Genomic DNA, 13,701 nt, shown 5'->3' on the forward strand with positions numbered 1-13,701 from the left:
TAACAAGGCATTTTCACCCACAGATCTGCACACTGGATGTTTTTTGTACTATTCTCTATAATATCTAGACTGTTGTGCATGAAAATCCCAGGAGAGTAGCAGTTTCTGAGATACTCAATCCACTCCATCTGACACTAACAATCACTCCACATTCAAAGTCACTGAGATCACATTTCTTCCCCATTCTGATATTTGGTCTGAATGACAAATGAACCTCTAGACCATGTCTGTGTACTTTTTTGCATTGAGTTGCTACCACATGATTGGTTGATTAATTATTTCCTGATTAACGAGCAGGAACCTAATAAACTAATACTTAATAAAGTGGCCACTGCGTTTATGTGTAATGATTTGTTCACCATGGCCATCTGTGGCAATAATTTCACAGATTCACCACCCACTGGCTAAAGAAATTCCTCATCTCTGCTTTAAACGGACATCCTTATATTCTGAGAGTGTGCTCTCTGATCCTGGACTCCCTCTATTTAAAATTTTCTGGTAGGTTTTGATGAGATTCCCCACCTCCTCATTCTTATAAGGTCCAGTGAGTACATGCCCAGAGCCATTAAATGCTCCTCGTACGCTAACCCTTTCAGTCCATGGATCATAAACCTCTGCTGGACCTTCTTCAATGCCAGCAGATCCTTCCTTAGATATGTGATCCAAAACTGGTCACAGTACTTGAAATATGGTCTGACCAAAGCCTTTTAAGCCTATTCTTTTTATATTCTAGTCTCTCAAAATGAATGCTAACATTTGCCTTCCTTACTACTGATTTCATCTGCAAGTTAACCTTGAGGGAATCCTGTACCATAACTTCCAAGTCACTTTGCATCTCTGATTTCTGAATTTGCTCCCCAATTAGAAGTGTATGGTCATGCATTTTCTACCATAATGCATCATCATACACTTCCCAATGCTGTATTCCACTTGCCACTTCTTTGCCTATTCCTCTAATCTGTCCAAGTTCTTCTGCAGACTTGGCTTCTACAACTCTACCTGTCCCTTCACGTATCTTTGTATCATCCATAAATTTGGCCACAAAACCATCAATTCTGACATCCAGATCATTAAGAAGTAGCAGACCCATCACTTACCCCCTGTAGAACACCACTAGTTACTGGCAGTCATCCATAAAGGCTCTCTTTACTCCCACTCTTTGCCTTCTGTCAGTCATCTAGTTTTCTATCAATGCTAGTATGTTTCCTGTAATACCACAGGCTTCTATCTTGTTTAGCATCCTTATGTGAGGCACCCTGTCAAAGGCCTTCTGAAAATCGAAGTAAACAATATCCACAGAATCACTTTTGTCAATCCTACCTGTTACTTCCTCAGAAAATTCCAATAGATTTGTCAGGCAAGGTTTTTTCCTTACAGAAACCACACTAACTTCTACCTATTTGATCATATACCTCTATGTATCCTGAAACATCATCTTTAAAAATGGACCCCAATATCTTACCAACCACTGAAGTCGGGTTAGCTGGCCTATAATTGCCTGCCTTTTGCCTCCCTCCCTTTTTAAAGAGTGGAGTGGCATTTTCTATTTTTTCAGTCTTCAGGAACCATTCCAGAATATACTATTCTTGAATAATTATTACTAATGCTTCCACAATCTCTTTAGCTTCCTTTTTCAGGACCCAGGGATGTAGTCTATCTGCAAATGACTTATCTACCTTCAAAGTTTTCAGCTTCCCAAGCACCTTCCCAGGCATTTGTATTTTTATTGCAATATGGTACAGAATTCTCCCAGTCTCACTTGTAAAAGCCTCCAATTTGCTTTTACCTGCAAATGCTCTCTCCTGACCAACCTTTGCAAGCTCAAGTCTAATGCCATCAAAATTAGGCTTTATCCTGTGGACCAGTTTTATCCTTTCCAAACTACCTTAAAAATAATAGTATTATGGTCACTGGTCCCAGAGTGATCCCCTACTGACATTTCAGTCACTTGCCTTGATTGTTTCCCATTAGAAAGTCCAGTGTTGCTCTTTTCCAGTGAGGTTATTTTCATATTGTTTCAGAAAATTTTCACGAACACAGCAAAGTTTCCATGTTCTCACTGTGACTATTTGGGTTTCCCTTGGGTGATCTATTTTCCTCTCTCTTTCCAAACATGCTGGTAAATTAACTGGCTATTATAAATTGCGCCTTAGTTGTAGGATTGTGATAAAAGACAATTAAAGAGCATATGAAAAAGAATAAATTGTAGGTTAACAGGGAGAAATAAAGAGACCAACAGGATTGCATTGTGGGGAACTGGCAAGAACCAAATGGCCTACATCTGTGTCATCGTAAGTAAATCCCACTTATCTAATGCAGCATTTACAAAATCCTTATGCTTATTTACAACTTGTTAAATAATTTTGTGTCCTCTACTAATGTAGCTGATTAGGACATGAGTTCCTTCAAGAGATGAATGCGACAGTGTGGCCTCTTGTACTTTTTTTGGCTACCGAGCTTTGAATGGAATCAAACCTGCCCTCTGCTCTCTTATCTGTAAGCTCTCTTGTTCTGTTTTATTTTTGTTGTGAAGGAGCTTCGCAATCTATCCTTGTACAGGCCTTCAGTAAACCTCATTTTGAACATTGTTGAGATTCAGTTTTCCACATAGTAGGTAACAGTGAAAGCATTAAGGCTTTAGAAAGGTATAACTGGAGGGCCAAAACATGATTTCCCAGTTTAAAGCAGCTCAGTTATCCAAGTTCAAACGTATTTTTATATGATACAGGGAAGGGTGGACTGTTAAATGATCTTATACTGTTCAATCGATAATAAAGCGATGTGTTTGTGTGTGGGAGGATGGTGGACCACACTTACAAATTTTGTAAAGTCAAAATTAGTTTAGAAGTTGGGGGTTGGTGGGGGAGAGTTGCCAGTGAATTCTAGATCCATCCCTTGAATTAAGTTTCTGGTTTGTGCCTGAGTATTGAATGCTAAACTCCGCTTAAGGTGGAATAAAAACAGAATGCTGGAAACATTTAGCAAGTCAGGCAGTATTTGTGGAAAGAATTAACATTTCACATTGAAGGCCACTCATCATATTTCCAGCATCTGGAGCTTTCTCTGCTGTTCTTTTGCCTTTGGCAATGATATTCACCTTGTGCAGGAGCTGCGTATCTTTTAACATTAATGTCTGAGTAATCTGAACAATTTTGATTTTTGTTCAGGACATGAGGTTTCTTCATTTAAAAATACATATACTTCTCCCTGTTGAAGGATTTCAATTGTATGCAATTTTTTCGACACCAACTGAATTTGGGGAGAGTGGAGAGTGAATGTTTCAGATGGATAGGTATCACAACTGAGGGAATGGAATAGATGGATCAGTAGATCTTTTCTTTTGCGTAATAATTAGTATGTTTGAACATTTTTCCCATTTACTAGAAGTCTCTATTCTCGAACAAATTTTTTCAATGCTTTTGCCTCTGTGACATTGAAATTTACACTTAATTATATGTTTTTTCTATGGTTTGCCTGACCCCTGAAAAGGACATTTTGGTTTCTTCCATAAGTCACACCCTCGCTAAGATGCAATGGATTTCATTCTTGTGTATTTGCCAGTGTCTCTCTACCTAGTGGATTATGAGAACTTGGATCAGATTATCCCTTTAATATTTTTTCTTCATTTAAAAAAATTTCAAATAAGTCCATATTTTTATAGTACCTAATAAATCTAAACGCATACAAAATCTGTTAAATTTTCAGTTCTTTTGCATGTTTGGATTCTTTTATGCAGGCCTTAGAAAAAGCAAAAGAAGCAGGGAGGAAAGAAAGGATGCTGGTGAGACAGAGAGAGCAAACAGTATCAGCAGATCACATCAATCTGGATCTTACTTATTCGGTGAGTTGGATATTGAACGACTACTGTTTTCTTAAGGTGTACTTCAAGATTAAAATCTAACTCTAATTTTAATACACATTGCTTTTTACCGGAATGAAGGTTTCCTTGTAAATACATGCATTTAATTAAACATTTAAGAGCACCTTCAACTACTGAAGATATTGCTATCTCGGTAACTTCACCCAGATACCTGGAATGTACTATCTTAGAATAGAGTTGAAACTAGGATGTTAATAGCATTTAGTAAGTGTTTAGATGAACACTTAATTAGGCACAGAGGGCTATGGACCTTTCCATATAATATATCCGCTGGTTAGTGTCACTGAGTTGAGCATCTGTGTCCTGTTTCCATGCTATATGCTTGTATAATTCTGTCTTCAAAAGGAGTTAAATGCATTTATTTGGTTGTTTAGGAATATACTATTAGAGTTGTAATAAAGTAAAAGGCAAAAAAGTATTAAATTTTTCCATTATATGTGCTTGCGGCTATATTTTCCATAGGTTCTTTTCAATTTAGCCAGCCAGTATGCAGCCAATGACATGTACGCAGAAGCTTTAAATACCTATCAGGTGATTGTAAAAAACAAGATGTTCAATAATGCAGGTAAGATAATTTAAAAAAATTATATGTAGTTTACTGCATGTCTGTATAAAATGTACACATTAGAAGCTGTATCGACAATCAATGTCAATGTTGTGATGATAGGAAACCACAATAACAGTTGGAGAAACTCAATATGAAACAAAACAATCTGATTCTGTACATCTAAGCTTTCTGGTGGGTTGGTAGGTGGATTGATAGGAGAAGCAAGAGGCAGGTATCAAGTTAGGGTAAGAACTTATAACATAAAACACACAGTGATAGTGCAATACAGAAATATGGTTAATGAGAAGAGGTGTATAACAGGAAGAGGCAGAGCATAAATGATAAGAATACAATAATGCATTGTAAATGGTTAAAGCAGCAAGTCTGCCAGCTGCATCACCATGGCAATTACCACTATGAATAAAGCATGACTAGTCCCCCGTACCTGACAACCTGCATCCTAAGTTTCTAAACAAAGTGGCCAAAGGATGGTGGATGCATTTGTTGCATTTTATTCATAAAAAACTTCAAATCTCAACTTGATGGAAAAAGGGTTTCTGAGGGATAAGGTGTAAGCATTTGGAAAGATTGGGATTAATTAGAGATAGTCAGCACTGCTTTATGCATGGACGATCATGTCTCACAAATTTTGAAGAAATAACCAAGAAAGGTGGATGAAGGCAGGGTGCTAGACATTGGTATGGACTTCACTTAGGCCTTTGAAATTGTCTATGTGATAGCTGCTATGGAAAGGTAGATCACATATAATCTAGGGAGAACTAGCTAATTGGATAGACAATTGACCTGACGGTAGGATGCAGAAGGTGATGGTGGAGGGTTGTTTTTCCCAACTGGAAGCATGTGACTTGCAGTGTTTTCCAGGGATTTGTGCTACTTGTTAACTATATAAATGATTTGGATGACAATGTACATGGATGATGACATGGTTAGGAAGTTTGCAGATAACACTGAAGTAGGTGGTGTTGTTGACAGTGAATGTCGTTACAAGGATTTACAGTGGGTTCTTGATCAGCAGGCTAAGTGGGTTGAGGAATGGCAAATTAGTTTAATTCAGATAAGTGTGTGGTCTTGTATTTTGGGAAGCCGAATGAGGGTAGGAGTTTTACAGTGAACAGTTGGGCCCTAGGAAGTATTGCAGAACAGAGGGACATTGGACTACAAGTATGTGGTTCCCTTAAAGTGGCATCACAGGTAGACAGGGGTGAAGGTGGATTTTGGCACATTTGGCCTTCATTAATCAGGGGCATTGATTATATAAGTTGGGATGTTACAAATGTACAAGTATTTGGAATATTGTGTTCAGTTTTGGTCTCCTTGTTATAGGCATGAGGCCATTAAAGCTGGAAGAATTGTAGAGGAGATTTATGAGGAAGCTGCTAGGACATGAGGGTTGAGTCAACAAAAGAAGATCAGATTGGGAGTGTTTTCATTGGAACATAGAATGACAAGTGAATTTATGGAGATACATCAAATTATGAGGTACAATGTGCAGTTTTTCTCAGTGTTAGGAAATTAAGAACCAGAAAGTATAGGTTTAAGTTGAGAGATGGGAGATTTAAAAGGAACCTGAGGGGCAACTTTTTCAACCAGAAGATGGTGAGTATATGGAATGAGCTGCTGGAGGAAGTGATTGACTCAGCACATTAACAACCTTTGAAAAGTAGTTTGACAGGTACATAGATAAGAAATGTTTGGAGAGATTTGGCCAAGCATGGGCAAAAAGAACTACTTTAAATGTGTACCTTGGTTGGCAAAGACAAGTTGAGTGAACAAGCTGCTTCTCTGTCGTATGACTGTATGAAGTGTAATGTGGAAATGTGAAGTTATCACTCTGGTAAGAATTGAAAATTGAAATGTATTTCAGTTATGTGAAACCAATGAATGCTGCTGTCTGGTCACCTCAGATAAAAAGTGCACGGGTTAGCATAGTGGTTCAGTAAACCATTAGTGCGGTCAATAAAGCATTGGTCTTTATTACAAACGAAATGTAATACAAAACTAGGAAGATCTTGTTACCACCATACAGGGCTTTAAACAAACTATACTTTGGAGTTCTGCAGAAGAGAGAGATGACTTCTATTGGAGCAAGTTACTTAGTGGGTTTGAAGGAGTAGATTCTGAAATTGTTAGGGAAAATTCTAAGACCAACATTTCCTGCTGAAATGTACTGCATGCTTGGGCTAAACTGGATTATACACCAGCCAATGATTTAAGATGTCAGCAGGAAAAATAATTATCCCTGAGGCATCCATAGTCGTCATCATATAGAGATGTACCTTTTAATTATGGAGCACTTTTACCTCTTCTGTAGTCTGTTGTCATCCTTATCTATCTGAGTAATCAAATGTAGATTTTGTGTAATGAGTGAATCAAAACCAAGAATATGCCACCTTAAAATTAAACTTGTTAAAAAATGCAGAAAACAATTCAAATGAAGAATATGAATCATGAAGCACTTTCTAGGATATGACAGGTATAATATTAATTTATATATTTAAAGGATATCGATGAAAGTATTAATTCAAAAGAGCTGTCCTTAATAGTAAAACTACAATAATGAAATTGACTTGTCCTTTTATAAAACTTTAAAAGGTTAAGCATTTTAGTATGTGCCAATGGAATTTTAATATCTCTTCTAAATTATAAAATTTTCTGATAGGTCGGCTGAAGGTAAATATGGCAAATATTTACTTCAAACAAAGGAATTACCCTAAGGCAATAAAATTTTATCGAATGGCACTGGATCAGATATCAAGTTCCCACAAGGAAATGAGGTGTGTACGAGTGAAACTAAAATATTGAAGCAGTTCTTTACCTAACTGCATGGCAGCCCCTATGTAAAGATTAACTATTTGCTTTGTCCAATTTTTCCTGAACCAGGAAATGTTGACTTGATTTCTCTGTGTGGTTCACTGTCAGAATTTTGGCTGATAACCCCTCTGTGAAGTATTTGATGCTGACACCCTTGTTTCTGGGCTTAACTATACTGGTCAATTTCCTACCTTTTATACCTTCTACTTTGCACCTCACCCAAAACATATCCAGATCTGTGCTATCCTGAGACCTGCTCTCACAGCACCCCAGGTTATGTTCACCTTCACTGGCTTCTCTTCCTTGAACAATTCTAATTCATTCTTCCCAGCAGTCAGAAATTTTCTTCTGAAGTATTTTGCCTTTCTATTTCTCACTTCTGACCAAGGTTTAATTTGCTTTCTAATGCCTCCTCCTTAGCTCATCATCAATTTAGGAGCAATTGTATGAGGCAATAGTGGAAATGTTTCTACTTCAAGTGCGCTATGAGAATGCAAATTTTCACAAAATGGGAATCCTGACCTACAACTTGTATAAATCATGTAGTTAGGTAGCATGGAATGAAGGTTGATACAGGAAAACAATTTATTTTATTGTCTCTCATTTTCAGCCAGTGCACTTAGATGCCTATAGTGAAGTGAAATTTGTTTTTATATATGCTGACAACTGAAGTAGAGACATAAATGCGACAATTAACGAAATAGCAAGCCTTTACTTCATTATTTAGTTGAATGTAGAACTCAGTTTAACAAAGATCAAAGTAAATTTATTATGAAAGTACACGTGTGACACCATATACAACCCTGAGATTCGTTTTCTTGCAGGCATACAATGTAAATCCAAGAAAGACAATAGAATTATTGAAAGACTGCACCCAACAGGACAGGCAAACAACCAAGATGCAAAAGACAACAAACTCTGCAAATGCAAAATTTAAAAAATAGTAATAATAATAAAAAAATAAGCAATAAATATCGAGAACATGAGATGAATGTTCTGAAATGTTCTTGAAAATGAGCCAATAGTTTGTGCTGGGCTCAGTATGTGGTGGTACAGTTCAGTGATGGGGCAAGTGAAGTTGAGTGAAATTATCCCCTCTGGTTCAAGAGCCCGATGGTTGCGGGGTAATGACTATTCCTGAACTTGGTGGTGTGGATCCTGAGGCTCATGTACCCACCTCTTCAAGGCAACAGTGAGAAGAGTGCATGGCCTAGGTAGTGTGGGTCCCTGATGGATACTGCCTTTTTGCAACAGTGCTCCATGTAGATATCCTCATCAGTGGGGTGGATTTTTACCCAGGATGAACTGGGCTGTATCCACTTTTTGTAGGATTTTCCTTTCAAGGGCTGTGAAAGTATATGTCAATATACTTTCCACCACTCATCTCAAAGTTCAAGTTCAAAATAAATTTTATTATCATATATAACCCTGCGATTTATTTTCTTGTGGGCATACTCAGCAAATCTATAAGAGGTAACTATTACAGGATCAATGAAAGATCAGTGCAGAAGACAACAAACTGCAAATGCAAATATAAATACAGTAAAGAGCAATAAATAATGAGACCATGAGATAAAGAGTACTTGAAAGTGAGATTGTTGGTTGTGGGAACATTTCAATGATGGGGCAATAGTTTGTGCTGGGCGCAGTATGTTCAGTGATGGGGCAAGTGAAGTTGAGTGAAATTATCCCTTTTTGTTCAAGAGCCTGATGGTTGAGGGGTAGTAACTGTTCTTGAACCTGGCAGTGTGAGTCCTGAGGCTCTTGTACCTTCTACTTGATGGCAGCAGCAAGAAGAGAGCATGACTTGTGTGGTGGGGATCCCTGATGATGGATGCTGCTTTCCTACAGTGTTTCATGTAGGTGTGCTCAATGGTGGTGAGGGCTTTAGCCATGATGTACTGGGCCAAATCCACTTCCTTTTGTAGGATTTTCTATTCATGTTTCCATACCAGGCTATGATGTAGCCAGTCAGTATACTCTCCACTACACATCTATAGAAGTTTGTCAAAGTTTTACATGTCATACTGAATCTCTGCAAACTCCTAAGGCTCGTGGACATTTTGGTTTCTTCCTTCTGAAGTCAGTAATCAGCTCTTTGGTTTTGCTGACATTGAGTGAGAGGCTGTTGTTGTGGCACCGCTCAGCCAGATTTTTAATCTCCCTCCTATATGGAACAAGAGATCTTTATTTATTATGTTAATTTCAGAGTCAATGTATGGCTCTGTTTATAAAATTAGGATGCTAGTTTTTCTGTTGGAATTGTTTGAAGTTAGTATTCAAAGGTCTTAGAATATTAAATTTGCAAAAATATATTACTTTTTGCAAAAATACATACTAATGCTTTTATTGATGACTATGGGATGGTTATATTGGCAGGTGGTCAGATCAGCCATGATCTTATTGAATGGCAGAGCAGGCTTGACGGGCCAGATGGCCTACTCCTGCTCCTATTTCTTATTGTTCTTATATTCTTTACAGAATGGAAGAACTTAAAATAAATAGCACTTTTATTGCATTATTAAAATTGCAGTAGATATTTCAAAGGAGTGTTATCAATCAAAATTTGATAACATTGTGGAGTACAGATGACAAGCATGCTCATGTAGGTGGGTTTTAAGGAACTCTTGTGTGTGAGAGAGAGAGAGAGAGAGAGAGAGAGAGAAGGCTAGATAGGAGGAGTAACATTGGAGAGAGCAGTTGTCAAAGAAGGAATTCCAGCACAAAGAACCCCATTGTTTGAGTGAGTAAAATCATGATTTTCTGGAGCCAGCATTAGACACAAAGATTCTGCAGTACTGAAGAGCTTAGGGGCTATTTTATTTCTTCTATTGCAGTGCTAAATTTTCCTTGAGAAGCTACTGGCATTTTGTGCTGTTGTAGTCCGTCTATTAAAAATCCAGTTAGATTGGGAATTTCGGGAAAATGTCCCTGCTTTGAGGATTGAATTATGATATACTGTAAAGTATAGTAAAGGCATCCGTTAGTCTTGCGAGACCATGGGTCTGTGCCTGAAAAGTCTTCACTCTCCAGGGCGCAGGCCTGAGCAAGGTTGTATGGAAGACCAGTAGTTGCCCATGCTGCAGGTCTCCCCTCTCCACGACACCAATGTTGTCCAAGGGAAGGGCATTAGGACCCATACAGCTTGGCACCAGTGTCGTCGCAGAGCAATGTGTGATTAAGTGCCTTGCTCAAGGACACAACACACATTGCCTTGGCTGGGGCTCGAACTTCAGGTCGTTAGTCCAATGCCTTAACCACTTGGCCTGGTGCCCACATGGTATACTGTATGTCCAAATTAGTATGGTGTGTTACATGGAGGGGAGCTTGGAGGAGATGGCCTATTTTCCTGTTGCCTTAAGTGTTTGGGTGGTAAATGTATTGAGGCCCTAATAAAGGAAAAAGAAGTGCATATCAGGTATAGGCTGTTAGGATCACTTGAAGAATATGAGAAAAGAAAGAGAACACTTGAGAGAGAACTCAAGAGGACAAAAATGACACGAGGTTGGTTTGGCAGACAAGGTGAAAGAGAATCCCAAGGGCCACACTAAGTGGCTACTTTGGTAGGTACACCTGTATGCCAGTTTGTTAATGCAAATATCTACTTAGTCAATCACGTAACAGCAACTCATAAAAGCATGCAGACATGGTTAAGTTCATTAGTTGTTGAGACCAAACATCAGAGTGGGGAAGAAATGTGATCCAGGTGACTTAACTGTGGAGTGATTGTTGGTGCCAGACAGGGCAGTTTGAATATCTCAGAAACTGCTGATCTCCAGAGATATTTATACATATCAGTCTCTAGAGTTTACAGAGAGTGGTGTGAAAAGCAAAAAACATCCAATGAGTAGCAGTTCTGTGGGCAAAAATACCTTGTTAGTCAGAGGAGAATGGCCTGACTGGTTCAAGCTGATAGGACAGTGAGAGTAACTCATATAACCACGGGTTACAACAGGATGGGTGCAGAAGTGTATCTCTGAATGCACAACATGTCGAACCTTGAAGTGGATGAGCTATAGGAAGTACCTAGTAAAGTGGCTACTGAGTGTATAGCTATATTAATAGCAAAAGGGTAGCTCTTAAAGATCTGTGTAGTCATCTATGCATGAAGCTGAAAGGGATGGGAGATATTTTAAGAGTTTTTTGCATCTGTATTTACTTAGGAGATGGGCACAGAGTCTATAGAACTGAGAAAAAAAGAGTAGTGTGGTCATGGACCAATTCTGGATTATAGAAGAGGAAGTTGTCTTGAGACAAATTAGGGTAGATAAATGTCCATGCCTACAAGGTGTTCCCTTGGAACTTGTGAAAAGCTAGTGCAGAAATTACAGGGACCCTGGCAGAGGTATTTAAACTGCCCTTAGCCATGGGTGAGGTGCTGGAAGACTGGAGGGTAGCTAATGATGTTCAGTTGTTCAAGAAAGGCTCTAAGAATAAGCTGGGAAATTCTAGACTGGTGACCTGACATCTGTAATGGGTAACTTACTGGAAGGTATTCTAAGCACTGGGATGTATAAGTATTTGGATAGAGAGAGCCTGATTAGTGATAGTGAACATGGCTTTGTGTGTGGTAGCTCATGTCTAACAAATCTTATGGAGTTCTATGAGGAGGTTATCAAGATAACTGATGAAGAGAAGGCATTGAATGTTGTCTAAGTAGACTTCAGCAAGGCCTTTGACCAAGCCCTGCATGGCAGGCTGGTGCAGAAGGTTAAATGGTGTGACATTCAAGATGAAGTAGTCAATTGGATTCAATGTTGCCTTGGGGTGAGAAGTTGGAGAGTGGTAGTAGATGGTTGCCTCTCTGATTGGAGGCCTGTGACTGTTCATCATCTATATTAATGACTTAGATGATAATGCAGTAGACTGGATCAACAAATTTGCAGATGACACCAAGCTTGGGGTGTGGAGGGCAGCGAGGAAGGCTACCAAAGCGTGCAAAGTGATCTGGACCAGTTGGGAAAATGGGCTGAAAATAGCAGATGGAATTCATTGCCACAGACAGCTGTGGAGACCAAGTCATTGGTTATATTTAAAGTAGAGTTTGATAGGTTCTAGTTTAGTAAGGGCATAAAAGGGAGAAGGCAGGAGTGGGTTGAGAGGGAAAATAAACTAGTCATGATTAAATGGTGGAGCAGACTCGATGGGCTGAATGGCCTAATTCTGCTCCTATGTTTTATGGCAATTATAATTTGCTGAACTAGGAACCAGTTTAAATCACTGAATACAAGAATGATGAGTAAATGATTCGTGCTAGGACAGGAGCAGCAATCTTTGGGCTCACTCAGTTTGGTGTATACAATGTGGAACACTGGCCAGGAGTACATTAGAATACTAAAATCTACAGAAAGCAAAGACAAGATTTTAGCAGAACACATGGGAAGGCAGAGTTGTGCAATACACAATGGAAGTAGGTGGATATTCTACAAATATTTTCTGGAAAGCATTCCTAGGAGTCTAAAATGATACCCCAGATGCAAACAGGAGATTTGGTCCTGCTGATTGTGTGGAAAAGGATGCTTTCAGTGGCAAGAAAAGACTTCTCTGAAGGAGACCATAGGTGATTGCCTTGTTCTTCCCAATAATTGAATAAAACTTCTCATCTAGTGATGATGAACAGCTGAAAACTTAAAAGCAGTGATTAAGTCAAGGGAGCTTCCTGAATGCTATGCTACCTGATTGCTAGTTCAAACGACAAATATAATTTAATGTCAGGTACAAACTTTTAGCTAATTACAGGATTTCATTTTATTTAGTAACATTTTTAAGCTCTTGCAGGTTAGAATATGCAATACTGAATGGTAATTTAATATTGATTGTTACTTATTCATAATTAATATGTTTCTACATAATATGTTTCTACATATTCTACATATGTTTTTGAACAGGATTAAAATAATGCAGAACATTGGTGTTGTTTTTGTCAAAATGGGACAGTACTCTGATGCAATTACGTCCTTTGAACACATTATGAGTGAAAGCCCAAATTTAAAAACCAGCTTTAACCTTATTCTGTGCTACTTTGCCATTGGTGATCGTGAAAAGATGAAGAAAGCATTCCAGAAGCTGATAATGGTCCCACTTGGTATTGATGAAGATGACAAATACATTCCGCCAAATGTAAGTGAGTTAAGTATTAAGTGGTAATAAGGTTTTGAATGTGTGCTGATTATCTGGATAAACTGAGCAGAATTGTACTGTAAAATATCAAAACTAATATGAATGTAGAAAATGGAAATAATGCCTTTACATGGATTATCATTCAAGATTTGTGGACTAAATTGGATATTTGGCCCTACTTTTAAGTAGGATTGCTGTGGTAGCAATAACTAATATTTGCTGATATCTGTAAAGCTACTAATCTGTGTATTAGAATGAATAAAATGTTATTGTTTCATTTTCAAAAGGAATAGCAAAAGTTAGTGTTTGTCAAAATATTTTT

At 38.2% G+C, this 13,701-nt stretch overlaps 1 protein-coding gene across 1 annotated transcript in view; it reads left to right on the forward strand.

Annotated features, from left to right (window-relative positions):
• ift88 (intraflagellar transport 88 homolog) overlaps positions 1-13,701 on the forward strand; it is an 84,566-nt gene that overhangs the window by 13,405 nt on the left and 57,460 nt on the right. Inside the window, exons 7-10 of the mRNA XM_063054177.1 lie at positions 3,737-3,841; positions 4,343-4,445; positions 7,108-7,222; positions 13,148-13,379. Of these exons, the coding sequence (XP_062910247.1) occupies positions 3,737-3,841; positions 4,343-4,445; positions 7,108-7,222; positions 13,148-13,379 (555 nt within the window). The remainder of the gene's footprint in view (positions 1-3,736; positions 3,842-4,342; positions 4,446-7,107; positions 7,223-13,147; positions 13,380-13,701) is intronic.

This window comes from Mobula hypostoma, chromosome 7 (assembly GCF_963921235.1).
Source record: "Mobula hypostoma chromosome 7, sMobHyp1.1, whole genome shotgun sequence".
Classification (NCBI taxonomy): Eukaryota; Metazoa; Chordata; class Chondrichthyes; order Myliobatiformes; family Myliobatidae; genus Mobula; species Mobula hypostoma.